Below are 13,599 nucleotides of genomic sequence, written 5' to 3'. Positions count from 1 at the left end.
ATATATATAGAGAGAGAGAGAGAGAGAGAGAGAGAGAGAGAGAGAGAGGAGGGGAGAACTGCTAGATTGTCAAATAAGATTTAAAAATGTTGTGACACCAAGTATGTCATTGCTGGTGTCAGATGGATTGTGGCAGAGAGGAGCAAGGAACATCAGAAGAATGTCTATTTGTGCTTTATTGACTCTGCAAAGGCATTTGATTAAGTAGATCATAAAGAATTATGATTCATTAATTATGAGAATAAGAATCCCAGAACACTTAATTGTGCAAAACCTATACCTAGACAAAAAGACTATTGTGCAAACAGAGAAAGGATACACTGTTGTTGTTATGTGTCATTGAGTTACCCTGCAACCCATAGAGCCCCTATGTGTATAGCAGCTCTTAAACCTGCCCTGTCCTAAGTCATTCTCACTGATTCCGACACTCCAACCCCCATTATCCCAGTTACCATATCAATCCATCTCATTAGGGTCTTCCTCTCTTGTGCTGTTCCTCCACCTTTTGGAGCATGATATCCTTCTCAAAGGATTGGTCCCTCCTGGTTACATGCCCAAAGTTTGTGAGATGGAGCTGTAAAATCCTAGCTTCCAAGGAGGAAGTTAGTTTCACCGTTTTGAAGACAGGCCTATTTGTTTTCTTGGCAGTCTGTGGTATATGTTGAAGACTTGACTCCAGCACCACAACTCGAAGGCATTGATTCTTCTTCTGTCACCCTTGGTCATTGTCCAGCTCACTGATGCATAGCGAGTAATTGCGAAGACCATGGGCTAGATTAGGCGTGCGTTAGTCTCTACACTAACATTATTGAATTTCAGTACTCTGGAGTGGTCCCTGACAGCAGATTTTCCCAGTGCAATTTGTCCTTTGATTTCCTGACTGCTGGTGTCAAGAGTGTTGATTGTGGAGCAGAGCAAGTTGTAATTGTTAACAACCCTAATCTCTTCTCCATCCATCATGGTGCTACCAATTGTCCCAGTGGTGTGACTCTTTGTCTTCTTGATGTTGAACTTCAATTTATATTGAAGACTATAGTCTTCACTCTCTGCAGCAAGTTCTTCAAATCCATGACATGTTTAAAATTAAGAAAGGTGTGCATCAGGGTTCTATTAGCTCGCCATACCTATTCTAGCTATATGGTGAGCAAATTATTTGAGAAGCTGGGCTCTATGAAGAAGAATGTTGTATCAGGTTTGGAGGAAGACACATTAATAACCTTCATTATGTGGAAGACGTACCTGCCTTGCTAAAAGTGAGGAGGACTCGAATCACTTGCTTCAGAAGGTTAAGCACTGCAGTCTCCAATATGGATTGCATCTCAACATCAAGAAAACAAAAATTTTCACCACTTGATTGATAGGCAACATCATGATAGATGGAGAAAAGATTGAACCTGTCAACAGCTTCATCTTCATTGGATCCACAATCAATTCCATTGGTACCAGCAGTCAGGAGATCAGGAGACATATGGTACTGGGAAAGTCTATAGTCATGGAGCTCTCCAAATTATTGAGAACTATTGAGAATTGTATGTCAGTTTGAGGACTAAGGAGCACCTGATTCAGGCCATGGTATTTTCAGTCACTTGCCATGCATCTGAGGGCTGAACAATGAATAAGGACAACAGAAGAATTGAGGCCTTTGAACTGTGGTCTTGGAGAAGAGTATTGAATATACCATAGACTGCCTAAGGAACAAACAGATATGTATTGGAGAAGATGCAGCCAGGGTGCAAAGATGATAAATCTTCATCCCACATACATTAAGCATATTGCTAGGAGAAATTATTTAGATAGTGACATCATGCTTGGAAAGGTGGAAAGATAGGAAAGGAGAAGAAAACTTTCAACCAGGTGGATTGAGACAGTATCTGTGGCAATGGGCTTGAGTGTGTCAGAGATGGTGAGGTTGGCACAGGATAGACAGGGTTCAGATTTGTGGTTCATAGGGTTGCTCTGAATCATACTAAACTCAACAGCACTCAACAACAACAACAGAAGGAGAGGGAGGGAGTGAGCGGGAAATGAGAGAGAGAGAGAGAGAGAGAGAGAGAGAGAGAGCATGAGAGATCACTACTCTAATGGTACAGTGGTTAAACAATTGACTACTAACTTGAAGTTTGCTAGTTTGAATCTGCCAGCCACAGGAGAAAAGAAAGGTGTGGTAGTCTGATTCTATACGGATCACTGATTTGGAAGCTTATGAGGCCATTGTCCTCTGTTCTGTAGGGTCACTATGAGTTTAAATGGACAAATTTGAGTTTATATGTACATTATATATCATGTACTATATATACTATTTAGATAGATTTAAAGTTATAGTAATACAGATATTTAACCACTGGGTTTCTAATTGAAAGACTGATGCTTTGAACCCTCCTAGTGTTGCACAGAAGGAAGATTTGATAATCTAATTTCTAAAAGTCACAATTATGAAAACCCCATGGAGAGGTTCTACTGTGTAACACATGGGGTCACCATGAGTCAGAATTGATGTAATGGTAACTGGTAAATTTGCCAATTTGAATGGTAAATAATATTACAATGAACATCTTTCCACATCTCTGATTATAACTATCAGAAGCATGAACATTTTACTGTCTCTTCATATCTATTGTCAAATTGCCTTGAATAAGATTTGCATCAACATGTATTCCCACAATGTACCTCTCATCACTTCCCATCTATAGTTGAATAGTTGTTCTCTTTGGGGAGGTAAAACAGTGATACCTCATTATTGTTCTTTATCATTTAAGAATTCCTCATATAACTTGAGGGAAGTGATTCACATCCACCAGCTGCTCTGCAGGAGAAGGATGTGCAATCTCCTCTCATGCGATTAACTCTCTCTAAAAATCCACTGGAGGGTCAGCTATGCGTCGGTTCTGACTCAGCAGTAGACAATAACAACATATAATTTGAGTTTGAATTCTTAGACCTTGTTGTCTCAAAAGCTACACTATCTTTTTGATGAAGAATGGAGATCATTTCCTTCCCGTGAATAAGACTGTCATTTCTCTCGTAGTGAGTCTGAATGGTGCTTACCCCAAGCTGGTGCCTTTCAGACCTGCAGGTCGGCTCGTCTCCCCACCTCTGCTGCTCTCTGTGATCCTTAACATCCTCTTCAGCCTGGTCATGCACATTGTGGGCTTCGTCCTGGTGCAGAAGCAGCCGTGGTATTCCACAGAGATGGTCAGGTATGAGCATAAGCCCAACTCCACTTTCTCACAGCCTAATCTCTCTTAAACCTCACCTGTTCTATAGAAGGGAAAGCAAATGGTTCCTAAGTCCCTTGGACACATTTACAATGACTTTTTCATCTTCTAGGATCATTAATTTGTACTTATCTTTGCCTAGTTTGAGTGATAATTACCTATAATTATTTATACATTAGAGTTACCTGAACAGCCTCAGTTTAAACTTGATACCCACAATGGAATTATTAAATACTTTTTTCTTCCACTTTAAAAACTGTCTCTATTAGACATTCTACTTATACATTATCAGAGAACTTAAGCCATTTGAGGCTAAAATTATGTCTTATATCTTTCCTTCTCAGATAGCTTTACTAGGTACATAACAATGTGTTTGATATGTGATTGAAAGAGTGCATCCGTCCGTCCATCTGCCCATCCTTCCATCTATCCATCCCAAAACGTTGACTTACAAGTGCTGATTTCTTTTCCTCCTTATTTTCTGTAAGTTCTTTCCCACCACTGAATGCCTTCTCTGGACACGGTCTGGCATGGTGTAACGGCTGGTTCTCTCATTTCATTTGATTCTTTGGTTTCCTTTTTAGTGCCTGCCCTGTCAAAAATGAAAGCATCTCAAAGTTAACCATTTCCCCAACTGCTCCAGGAAAAATGGAAAGTAATGGTACCTACCCAAGTATTGAGAACACCACTATATGGTTCTTGGGAACAATCAACTGCATCATTGTGGCTCTTGTATTCTCCAAAGGAAAACCATTTAGGCAGCCCATCTATAAAAACTGTGAGTAGATTCATGCTGGATGGGAGGTGAGAGATTGTCAGAGAGCAGAGCAGACTTCCCCAGGTCCCTCAGGGAACAGCTAGAGTCTACTCTTCTCTGGTGTTTCCCAACCATCACTGCAAACCTCCTAAAACCAAGCCCATTACCATTGAGTTAATTCCATCTACTTAAGGGTTGAAAGGCTGTACATTTTTCTAAGAGGAGATTGCCTCATCTTTCCCCTGGTAGGTTCAAACCACCAACTTTTCAATTAGTAGTGAGTCATGCAATGCACTATGCTAGTAGGCTTCCTGTCGCCAGGGCTCCTTCTCTAGGTCTGTTGCTTCTTCCTGCAAAGCTTTATAGAATTTATCAGCACTTTGCCCTCCACCAATGCCCATTGTCAAGTTTCCTCTTTGTTACTCTTTATGTAAATATTCCAGATTAGGAAGACTCATTTTATTTCTCTATTTGTCAAATCATAGAAGAGATGTGGAAAGAGCCACTGTTTTCAGAATGTGACTTTTACCACAGACATAATGTAACCTTTGGCCAAAGTACCTTCCATCTCCTGTGCATTCTAGGGTGAGGATTATAGTTGGTGGAGGAATAAATGACTTGGTTGGGCTATGAGGCATTTGTTTGCATACCATAACTACGCCTCTATCTGGCAAACTTCAGAAGCACATGTTGAAGCGTCAATAATCACCATAAAACAAACAAACAAACATCTTTTTTTAAGATAAATTGAATTTTCTTCCTCTATCTTGGGTTGAGAAAGTAGCCTAATGCTTACCCCTACATAATTTGCCGTTTACAAATTATTTATTTATAGCCTTCTCCCATTTTTTCTCCCAGAGAATGATTTAAGGCAGCTCACTTGCATTAAAGAGATTCAGATATTTGCATGCCTTCAATGCATATTTTGACAACCTATTTCTTGAATGTTACCAAAATTTTTTTGTTTTATTATTGAAACTTATAACATGTATATGAAAATTTCCACTTATCTCAAGGATATGCATAGAAATTGTGGAGGTGAGACTCAATGCATAGAAATGAATATTTTCCATCTATTATACTGTGTTTGGAAGTAGAATTCAAGTGAATTTAAGCAGTGTTAATCTAGACTATGCCTGTCAATTGATGTGACATCTTGTACTCTGATTTTTAAAATGATAGTTGTGTTCTTGTCTCCTCAGATGTATTTGTCCTTGTGTTGATCATACAACTGGGTGTGTGTCTGTTCATTCTCTTTGCCAATATTCCAGAATTATACAGGTGTTTGGATGTGAGTATTCTCTATGGACATAATGATGCTTTACAGTTATTTAACACTCTAGCTTCAGAAAGCGGGTCACAATCACAACTGATGTGCATTCTTTTTTTTTTATTATTTTTGTGTGAGTGTACCGTCAAATCAGATCTGACTGGTACAGGAGGAGATTGTCCCTCCTTCCCCGGCAGAGCATCTGGTGGATTCGAACCGTTCACCTCTGTGATTGTAGTTGCAGCTCCTTGCCACTAGGTCACCAGAGCTCCCCTTGATGTGCATTCTTGACACCAATTATTCATTTGGGATGGCAAAATTTAAAAGCATTCTGCTTTTATCCATAACTTTTACTTAAGGTGGTAAGGAAATATAATTCAGTCTAATTTTGACTTCTCTAGGCTGGAGACATTATTTCAAAAGCATTTAACATTTTTCTTTGAAAAGATCCCTGTAAGACACAAAAATGTGTCGTATAGTTTTTCTTTCAAATGTGAGAGAATTTCCCTCTCAAATGCATGTTTTGAGGCTTTAAAAATAATGTTTCTGTTAATTCTCAAATCTATATTTATATTTTTGTTTGCCTGGTTAAAAATATGGTTTTCATATATTCAGATTTGATGTTTGCAAACTTGACTTACAAAGAGTTGTTCTTTGCTCAAGGACTTTTTTCATATTTTATAATATGTAGACAGCATTTAAATTCTGTAAGATGCAAAATAATTATATACTCAGACAAGCAGAAAACATATATTGTGATTCTCAAATCCATCCTCCTTTGGAAACACTACTAAATATCCTTTGGAATCCCCCTGGTGTTGCAGATGGTTCATCTGCTTAGCTGTTAATTGAAAACTCTAGAAAAATCTAATTTACATAGAGCACCTCAAAAGAATTGTTTGGAGATGCACTTCAAAAGACTGCAATCAGTGAAAATCCAAAGGAGCATAGTTCATGGTTTGACATACATAGTGCTGCCATGAGTTGAATATGATTGATGATAAGTGGTTCCTGGTTAAATGTCCTTTATACATTTAAAGAGAACAGAGAAAAATATGAAAGACTCATAAAAACTCAGTGCTGTACATACTCCTTTGCTTCTCCATCTCAAAAACAAGTTTAGTGAGGTTCTCCGTCACATCTTATTCCTTTGTTGCCAGCATCTTGCATGGTAGATGGCACATGATGGCAAATAACTGGTCATTATTCAAAACGTAAATGTACACTTACAATGAATAGTACATATGAACCTTGAAGAACTCATGATTGCTTTTGGCATGCAAAATAAAATCTAGGATTTATTTTTGCATTTGCTTTACTATAGTGGTGGTTTTTGTTGTTGCTATGTGCCTTTGAGTCACCTGTGACTCACAATGATCCCATGTACAATAGCCTTAAACCCTGCTCTAACCTGTGCCAATCTTATTGTCTCTGACACACCTACCTCCATTACCCCAGTCACTGAATCAATCCATCTCATTGAGGGTCTTCCTCTCTTGCGCTGTCACTCCACCTTCCTAAGCATGACATACTTCCCCAAGAACTGGTCCTGCCTTGCAACATGTCCAAAGTATGTCAGATGAAACTTCAGAATCCTTGCCTCCAAGGAGCAGCCTGGGCTCACCCTCTCTAGGATGAACTTGTGTGCTCTCCTAGCAGTCCATGGTCTATTCAATACTCTTCTCCAGCACCAGTTCTAAGGCATCAATTCTCCGATCATCCCTAGTCATTGTCCAGCTTTCTGATGCATAGCAAGCAATTGCAACGACTATGGCCTGCATCAGGCACACTTTAGTCTCCAGACTGACATCTTTGCTTCTTTAGTACTTTATAGAGTTCTGTGACAGCAGACTTTCCCAATTCAATATGTCTTTTAATTTCCTGGCTGCTGGTACCAAGAGTGTTGATTGTGAAACCAAGCAAACTAAAGCTGTTAACAATCTCATTCTCTTCACCATCTATCATGATGCCACCCATCGGCCCAGTGGTGAGAATCTTTGTTTTCTGGATGTTGAGCTTCAATCCATACTGAAGGCTGGAGTCCTTGACCTTCTGCAGCAAGTGCTTAAGATCCTCCTCAGTTTCAGCAAGCAGGGTTCTGTCATCTGTGTAATGCAGATTGTTGATGAGTCTTCCTTGAATCCTGATTCCACATTTCTCCTCATAGAGCCCAGTCTCCTGGATTATCTATTCTGCATATGTTGTTGTTGTTATGTGCCGTCGAGTCGCTTGCAACTCATAGCAACCCTATGTACAACAGCTCTAATCTCTGTGTGTCAATCTCATTGTCTCCAACACACTAATCCCGATTGCCCCTGTCACTGAATCAACCCACCTCCCAGAGGGCCTTCCCCTCCTGCGCCTGACCTCCACCCTTCCAAGCATGATATCCTTCTCCAAGGACTGGCCCCTCCTTACAACATGACCGAAGTGTATCAAAGGAAGTCTCAGAATCCTTGCCTCCAAGGGGCAGCCCGGTTTAACCCTCTCCAGGATGAAATGTGTTTGTTTTCTTATCTGTTCTGCATATAGATTGAAAAAGCATGGAGATAAGACACATCCCTGTGGATGGCAGTGTAATTTCCATTGTTTGCACTGAGTAGAGTGCTAAATATCCTATGGACTGCTAAAAGGACAAATAAGCATGTCTTGGACACGGTGCAGCTAGGCTGCTAGCTAGGATGCAGCTAGGAGGCAATCATAGTTACACATGGTCTTACCTACTTTAGGCATGTTGCTGGGAAGGATCAATTCTTGTGTTGTTGTTGTTATGTGCCGTCGAGTAGTTTGCAACTCATAGCGACCCTATGTACTGTACAACAGCCCTAAACCCTGCTCCATCCTGTGCCAATCGAATTGCCTCTGACACACCCATCCCGATTATTAATACTTGGAAAGGCAGAGGGTCAGCAAAGGAAGGGAAGGCCTTCAATGAGATGAATTAATGCAGTGACTCAGTAATGGTGGTCTTGCATTTATTAGAGATGATGAGGCTGGCACAGGATAGGTTAGGGTTCAGATTCATTGTTCAAAGAGTCACGACTAGTCAGCCTAACGGCACAAAACAACAACTAATTGAAAAAGGAGCTCTGATGGCCTAGTGGTAAAAGTGTTCATCTGCTAACCCCAACTATTAGTGTTTTAAACTAACTTGCCATTCCACAAAAGGAAGATGAAACTGTCTACTTTTTTTCTTATCTTTTTTTTGTTGTTGTTGTTAAATGCTGCTGAGTCATAGATGACTCATAGCAACTCTATGAATGAAAGACCTGAGCAATTGTATAATTTTCATCATTTCTCCAAGTTCATAGAGTTTTCAGAGGCAAGCTATTTTGGAAGTGGATGCCACTCCTGCTTCCAAGCGTGTTTTAATTGGGGAGCTCCATCAAACACTGCCCACCATGTGTTTAGCATCACAGCAAGCATGAGTTACCTCTGTACAGCAAATGGACAGAGTAGTGCTATTTAGAAGAGTGTTTGACTAAAAACAATTTAGACCAGGCCTGAGGGCCTCAGATTAAGATCATCCGCCTTTGTCTTGGTAGCATAACTTTCTGTCCACCAGGCCCACAGAGATCTCTCTATGTGACATCTTTTTTATATCATTATTATTTTATTTTATATTGGTTTGTTCACAAAGTACATTGTGTTTCACACTATTCTTCATTCATATAGTGTTTCATACAATCATTCCCATGCATTATGTTTTATAAAATCAATCACAATTACACCTTCCCCAACATTACCCAATCTTTTTAGGTCCCCACTGGATCCTTCTCATTTCCTTCACCCCCTCCCTTCACCCACCAAACTGCACAGCCCTGTGGTTTCACCCCATCCATTCTCACCCCTTTGCACCCACCTTTCCCCCCCTTGAATCCCTATACATGTTTTAGTTATTTTTCTATTTTTACAATAATGGTCTTATGCAGTATTTGTCCTATGAGACTAAGTTAGTTCACTCGGCATACTGTTCTCCAGTTATGTAGTATTTTTTAGAAATCATTGCTCCTGAGTGCTGAATAATATTCCATTGTGTGGATGTACCACAATTTCACAATCCATTCAGTTGTAGTTGGACCTTTACACCGTTTCCATGATCTTTTGATAGTGAATAATACTGCTGTGAACATTGGTGTACAGATCTCTGTTTGTGTCTCAGTCCTAATTTCCTTGGGTTATATTCCTAGTAGTGGAATATCTGGGTCATATGGAGTTTCTCTGTTTAGTTTTTTAGGAAACACTTAACTGTCTTCCAGGGTGATTGTACCATTTTACAATCCCACCAACAGTGTATGAGAGTTCCTACATCTCCACATCCTCTCCATCATTTATTGCCTCCTGTTCTGCTAAACTTTAAGGCAGTCTCCTTCTATAAAGACGATAGTGTCAAAATCATATGGGACAGTTTTGTTCTCTTCTACAGGGTCGCTACATGTCAAAATAGCATTGAGATTGGGTTTGGTTTTGGTTTATTCATAGAAATAGATTTTTCCTGTCAGTTTTTAAGATTTCTTAATCCTACAGAACTTGAAGTTAAAACATACTGGGTTAATGTTGTGTTTTGTGCCCTCAGGTTGCCTATGACTCATAGAGACCCCATGCACAATAGCTCTGAACTCTGCTCCACCTTGGGCTAATTTCAGTATCTCCGACACACCTATCCTCATTACCCCAGTTTCTGTGTCAATCCATTTTATCTGGAGTCTTTCCCTCCTGCACTATCCCTCCACCCTTCCAAGCATGATATCCTTCTCCAAAGACTGGTCTCTCCTGGCTACATGCCAAAAGTTTGTGAGATGGAGTCTCAAAATCCTTGAAGGAGCAGCTTGATTTCACCCTCTTTAGGATAGACCTGTTAGTTCTCTTGGTAGTCCATGATATGTTAAAGATTCTTCTCCAACACCACAACTCAAAGACATCAATTCTTCTTCTGTGATCCTTGGTCATTCATTGTCCAGCTCTCTGATACATAGGAAGTTATTACAAAGACCATGGCTTGGATCAGACACACCTTAGTCTCTAGACTGACATCCTTGCTCTTAAGCACTCTTTAAAAAGGTCCCTGACAGCAGATTTTCTTTTTTTTATTATTAAATTTTATTAGTTTTAATGAACATTTACAGAGATTTTGGGTTTTCATTCATTCATTGCTGCACTATTTTCTTTACCCTCCTCCCCAGTTCGTTCTTCTTTCCCCCCCCCCCTTGAATGTCTGTTTTAATTGTCCAATTGCCACAGTGCTTGTCAAAGCCAGTTCTGACTAATCTCCTTTATCAGTGTGTCCTTTGCCATTCCCTATCACTCCTCCCTGAGAGAGACTTCACCCTGATTCTTAAGGAAAAGGGGATGGCGTATTCTCTGACAGCAGATTTACTTAAGGCAATTTGTCTTTTGATTTCTTGACTGGTAGTGCAAAGCATGTTGATTGTGGAACCAAGAAAGCTGAAATTGTTAACAATTTCAATCTCTTCTCCATCTAACATGATGCTTCCAGTTGGCCCAGTGCTGTGAAACTTCATTTTCTTGATGTTGAGCTTTTAATCTATATCGCAAACTATAGTCCTTAACATCCTTTATTATGTGAAAGACTGCTAGAGCATAAGTCTTCTGGCATAACAAGATAAAGAATACATTTAATTTGGAGGAAAACCATGGGAAGATATTACTAGAATGACAGCAAAAGATTCTGAAAAAAATAATCCTTTTTCTTATTATTACAAAAAAAGAATGTTCATTTTATCTTAGAATATGCAACCAAAGTAAATGATTAACATTATTCACTATCTTCTTTCATCTTTTAAAATTAATAAATTATCAATGCACATTGGCTGATTTGTGAGGTTTATACTACTTTAAATGGATTCATGCTGTTTTGTAACCTAGTTACTGCTGACTTTTTCTCCCCTTTTTTGTATTTTTTTTAAGATAGAGAGTATAGTCACATGGTTCAAAATGAAAAAGTTTATAATGTTGTCTAATGAAAATCTCTTTTCTATCCATGTTCCCTTCTTCCTCTGGAGACAAGCAATGGCGTCAATATCTTTTACATATTCTCAGAGATGATTATACATAGGTAGAGAAATATATATTTTTTTTTCTCAGAGGTATCTTCTCCCATATGTTGAATGTGCCTACTTGTAGTTATGGGTGTGCTGGAGTCTATGTCACCAGTGTTGCAAATACCGGCAATGTCACCCATCATGAAGAGACTCAGCAGAGCTTCCACACTAAGGCGGAGCAGGAAGGAAGACCTAGTGATCCCCATCCAAAGTCAGCCAGTGAAAACCTCCTGGGCCACAACAAAACACTGGGAACGCAAACACACCAGCAGCCTTGAAGACGAAGCATGGAATGGGCAATGTTCTGTTTTGTTACACATAGGTCACTCACTGTGACTCAATCCCCTTTGAAGACACCTAACAACAACAATGCTGTATTCATTCAGCTTTCTAACACGGAGATTTCAAAGCTTACCAAGGAGCTTATTGAGGAGAAAAGCCTGCAGAAGCCCTGTGGAATGAGGCCAGGAAGCAAGCTGCATACTCAACAGTCCAGTTTAATAAAGTTGAGCTAAAATTGCTCATCAGAGGAGTCTTGTGGCTCAGAGGTTTGAACCTGAATAGAATCTCTGCCAGGCTCAATTCTTGGCTGAGGATGGCACCTGAGCTGTGTGGCCTCACGGCGAGCCCAGTGCACTAGTTCATCCTCTGCACAGCTGCTGCATTCACAAACCTGCACCTTGCTCTAGTCGTTTAACAATGTATTTCAGTAATTATTTCATGCCAATGGATAGAGCTTTACAGTTCTTTTTATACTAGGGTAGTATCACATTGCATGTACATAATATAATTTATATATGGCATCCTATACTGAAAGACATTTAGGATGTTTCTAATTTTTCATTAGGGAGCTCTGGTGGCTTAGTGGTAAGGAAATGTGCTTCCAATGCAAAGGTATGCAATTTGAATCTAACGGTCGCTCTGTGGGAAAAGGATGGGCAGGCTCTTCCCATGTGATTTAGAGCCTCTGAAAACCTACTGGAGGGTCAGCTATGGGTCTATTCCAACTTGGTACATAGTATCAACAAGAATTTTTACTATAATCCGTACTTGGAGTTCAAGTTTCTCTGAAGAAATTGGCAAAAAACAAGGCTTCAGGAGTTGACAGCATACCAACTGACATATTTCAACAAACAGACACTGTCCTGGATGTGCTCCCTAAGTTATGCCAAGAAATTTGGAGGACAGCCAGTTGGCCGACTGGAAAAGATCGATATTTGTTACCATTCCAAAGAAAGGTGACCCAAAAGAGTACGGAAATTATCGAACAATATCATTAATATCACATACAAACAAGATTCTGCTGAAAATTATCCAAAAATGATTGGACCAATATGTCAACAGAAAACTGCCAGATGTGCAGGCTGGATTTAGAAGAGGTTGTGGTACTAGGGCTATTATAGCTTATGTTTGATGGATCTTGGCAGAAAGCGAAGAATATCAGAAGAATGTCTATCTGTTCTTCCTTGATTATGCAAAGGCTTTTGACTGTGTGGATCATAACAAAGCTATGGCTGACTTTGAGAAGAATGGGAATCCCAGAACTTTTGATTGTGCTTATGTGAAACCTACACTTGGACCAAGAGGCAGTCATCAGAACAGAGAAAGGAGACACTGCATGGTTCAAAATCAAGAAGGGGGTCTGTTTGGGATGTATTTTTTTTCCATACATTTTCAATCTGTATGCAGAACAGATCATCTGAGACTCTTGTCTGTACGAGGAGGAATGTGGCATCAGGATTGGTGGAAGCATCATCAACAACCTGCCTTATGCAGATGATACACTCTGCTTGCTGAAACAGAGGAGGACCTTAAGCACTTGCTGTAGAAGATCAGGGACTGCAGTCTTCAATATGGATTGATTCAAAGATTCTCACCACTGGGTCAATTGGCAGCATAAGTGTGGATGGTGAAGAGATTGAGATAGTTAACAGTTTTAGTTTACTTGGTTCCACAGTCAGCACTCTTGTTAACAGAGCCAGGAAATCAAGAGATGAATTGCATTGGGAAAGTCAGCTGTGAGGGACCTCCCCAGAGTACTGAAGAGCAACGACATCAGGCTGGAGACTAAGGTGTGCCTGATCCAGGCTATTGTCTTCGCAATTACGTGCTATGCATCGGAGAGTTAGACAGTGAATAGGGATGATAGAAAGAGAATTGATGCCTTTGAGCTGTGGTGCTGGAGAAGTGTTGAATATACCATGGGCTACTAGGAGAACAAACAGGTTTGTCCTGGAGAGGGTGAAGCCAGAGTGTTCCCTGGAGTCAAGGATTCTGAAGCTTCGTCTGACATAT

At 40.0% G+C, this 13,599-nt stretch overlaps 1 protein-coding gene across 1 annotated transcript in view; it reads left to right on the top strand.

Moving 5' to 3' along the window:
- Positions 1 to 13,599, top strand: part of ATP13A4 (ATPase type 13A4) — a 136,801-nt gene that overhangs the window by 108,742 nt on the left and 14,460 nt on the right. Inside the window, exons 19-21 of the mRNA XM_006898540.1 lie at positions 3,026 to 3,197; positions 3,800 to 3,993; positions 5,175 to 5,263. Coding sequence (XP_006898602.1) covers positions 3,026 to 3,197; positions 3,800 to 3,993; positions 5,175 to 5,263 — 455 coding nt within the window. The remainder of the gene's footprint in view (positions 1 to 3,025; positions 3,198 to 3,799; positions 3,994 to 5,174; positions 5,264 to 13,599) is intronic.

Source organism: Elephantulus edwardii, unplaced genomic scaffold, assembly GCF_000299155.1.
Source record: "Elephantulus edwardii isolate Elephantulus edwardi_28Jun2011 unplaced genomic scaffold, EleEdw1.0 scaffold00232, whole genome shotgun sequence".
Classification (NCBI taxonomy): domain Eukaryota; kingdom Metazoa; phylum Chordata; class Mammalia; order Macroscelidea; family Macroscelididae; genus Elephantulus; species Elephantulus edwardii.
This window is presented reverse-complemented; position numbering and strand designations above follow the sequence as displayed.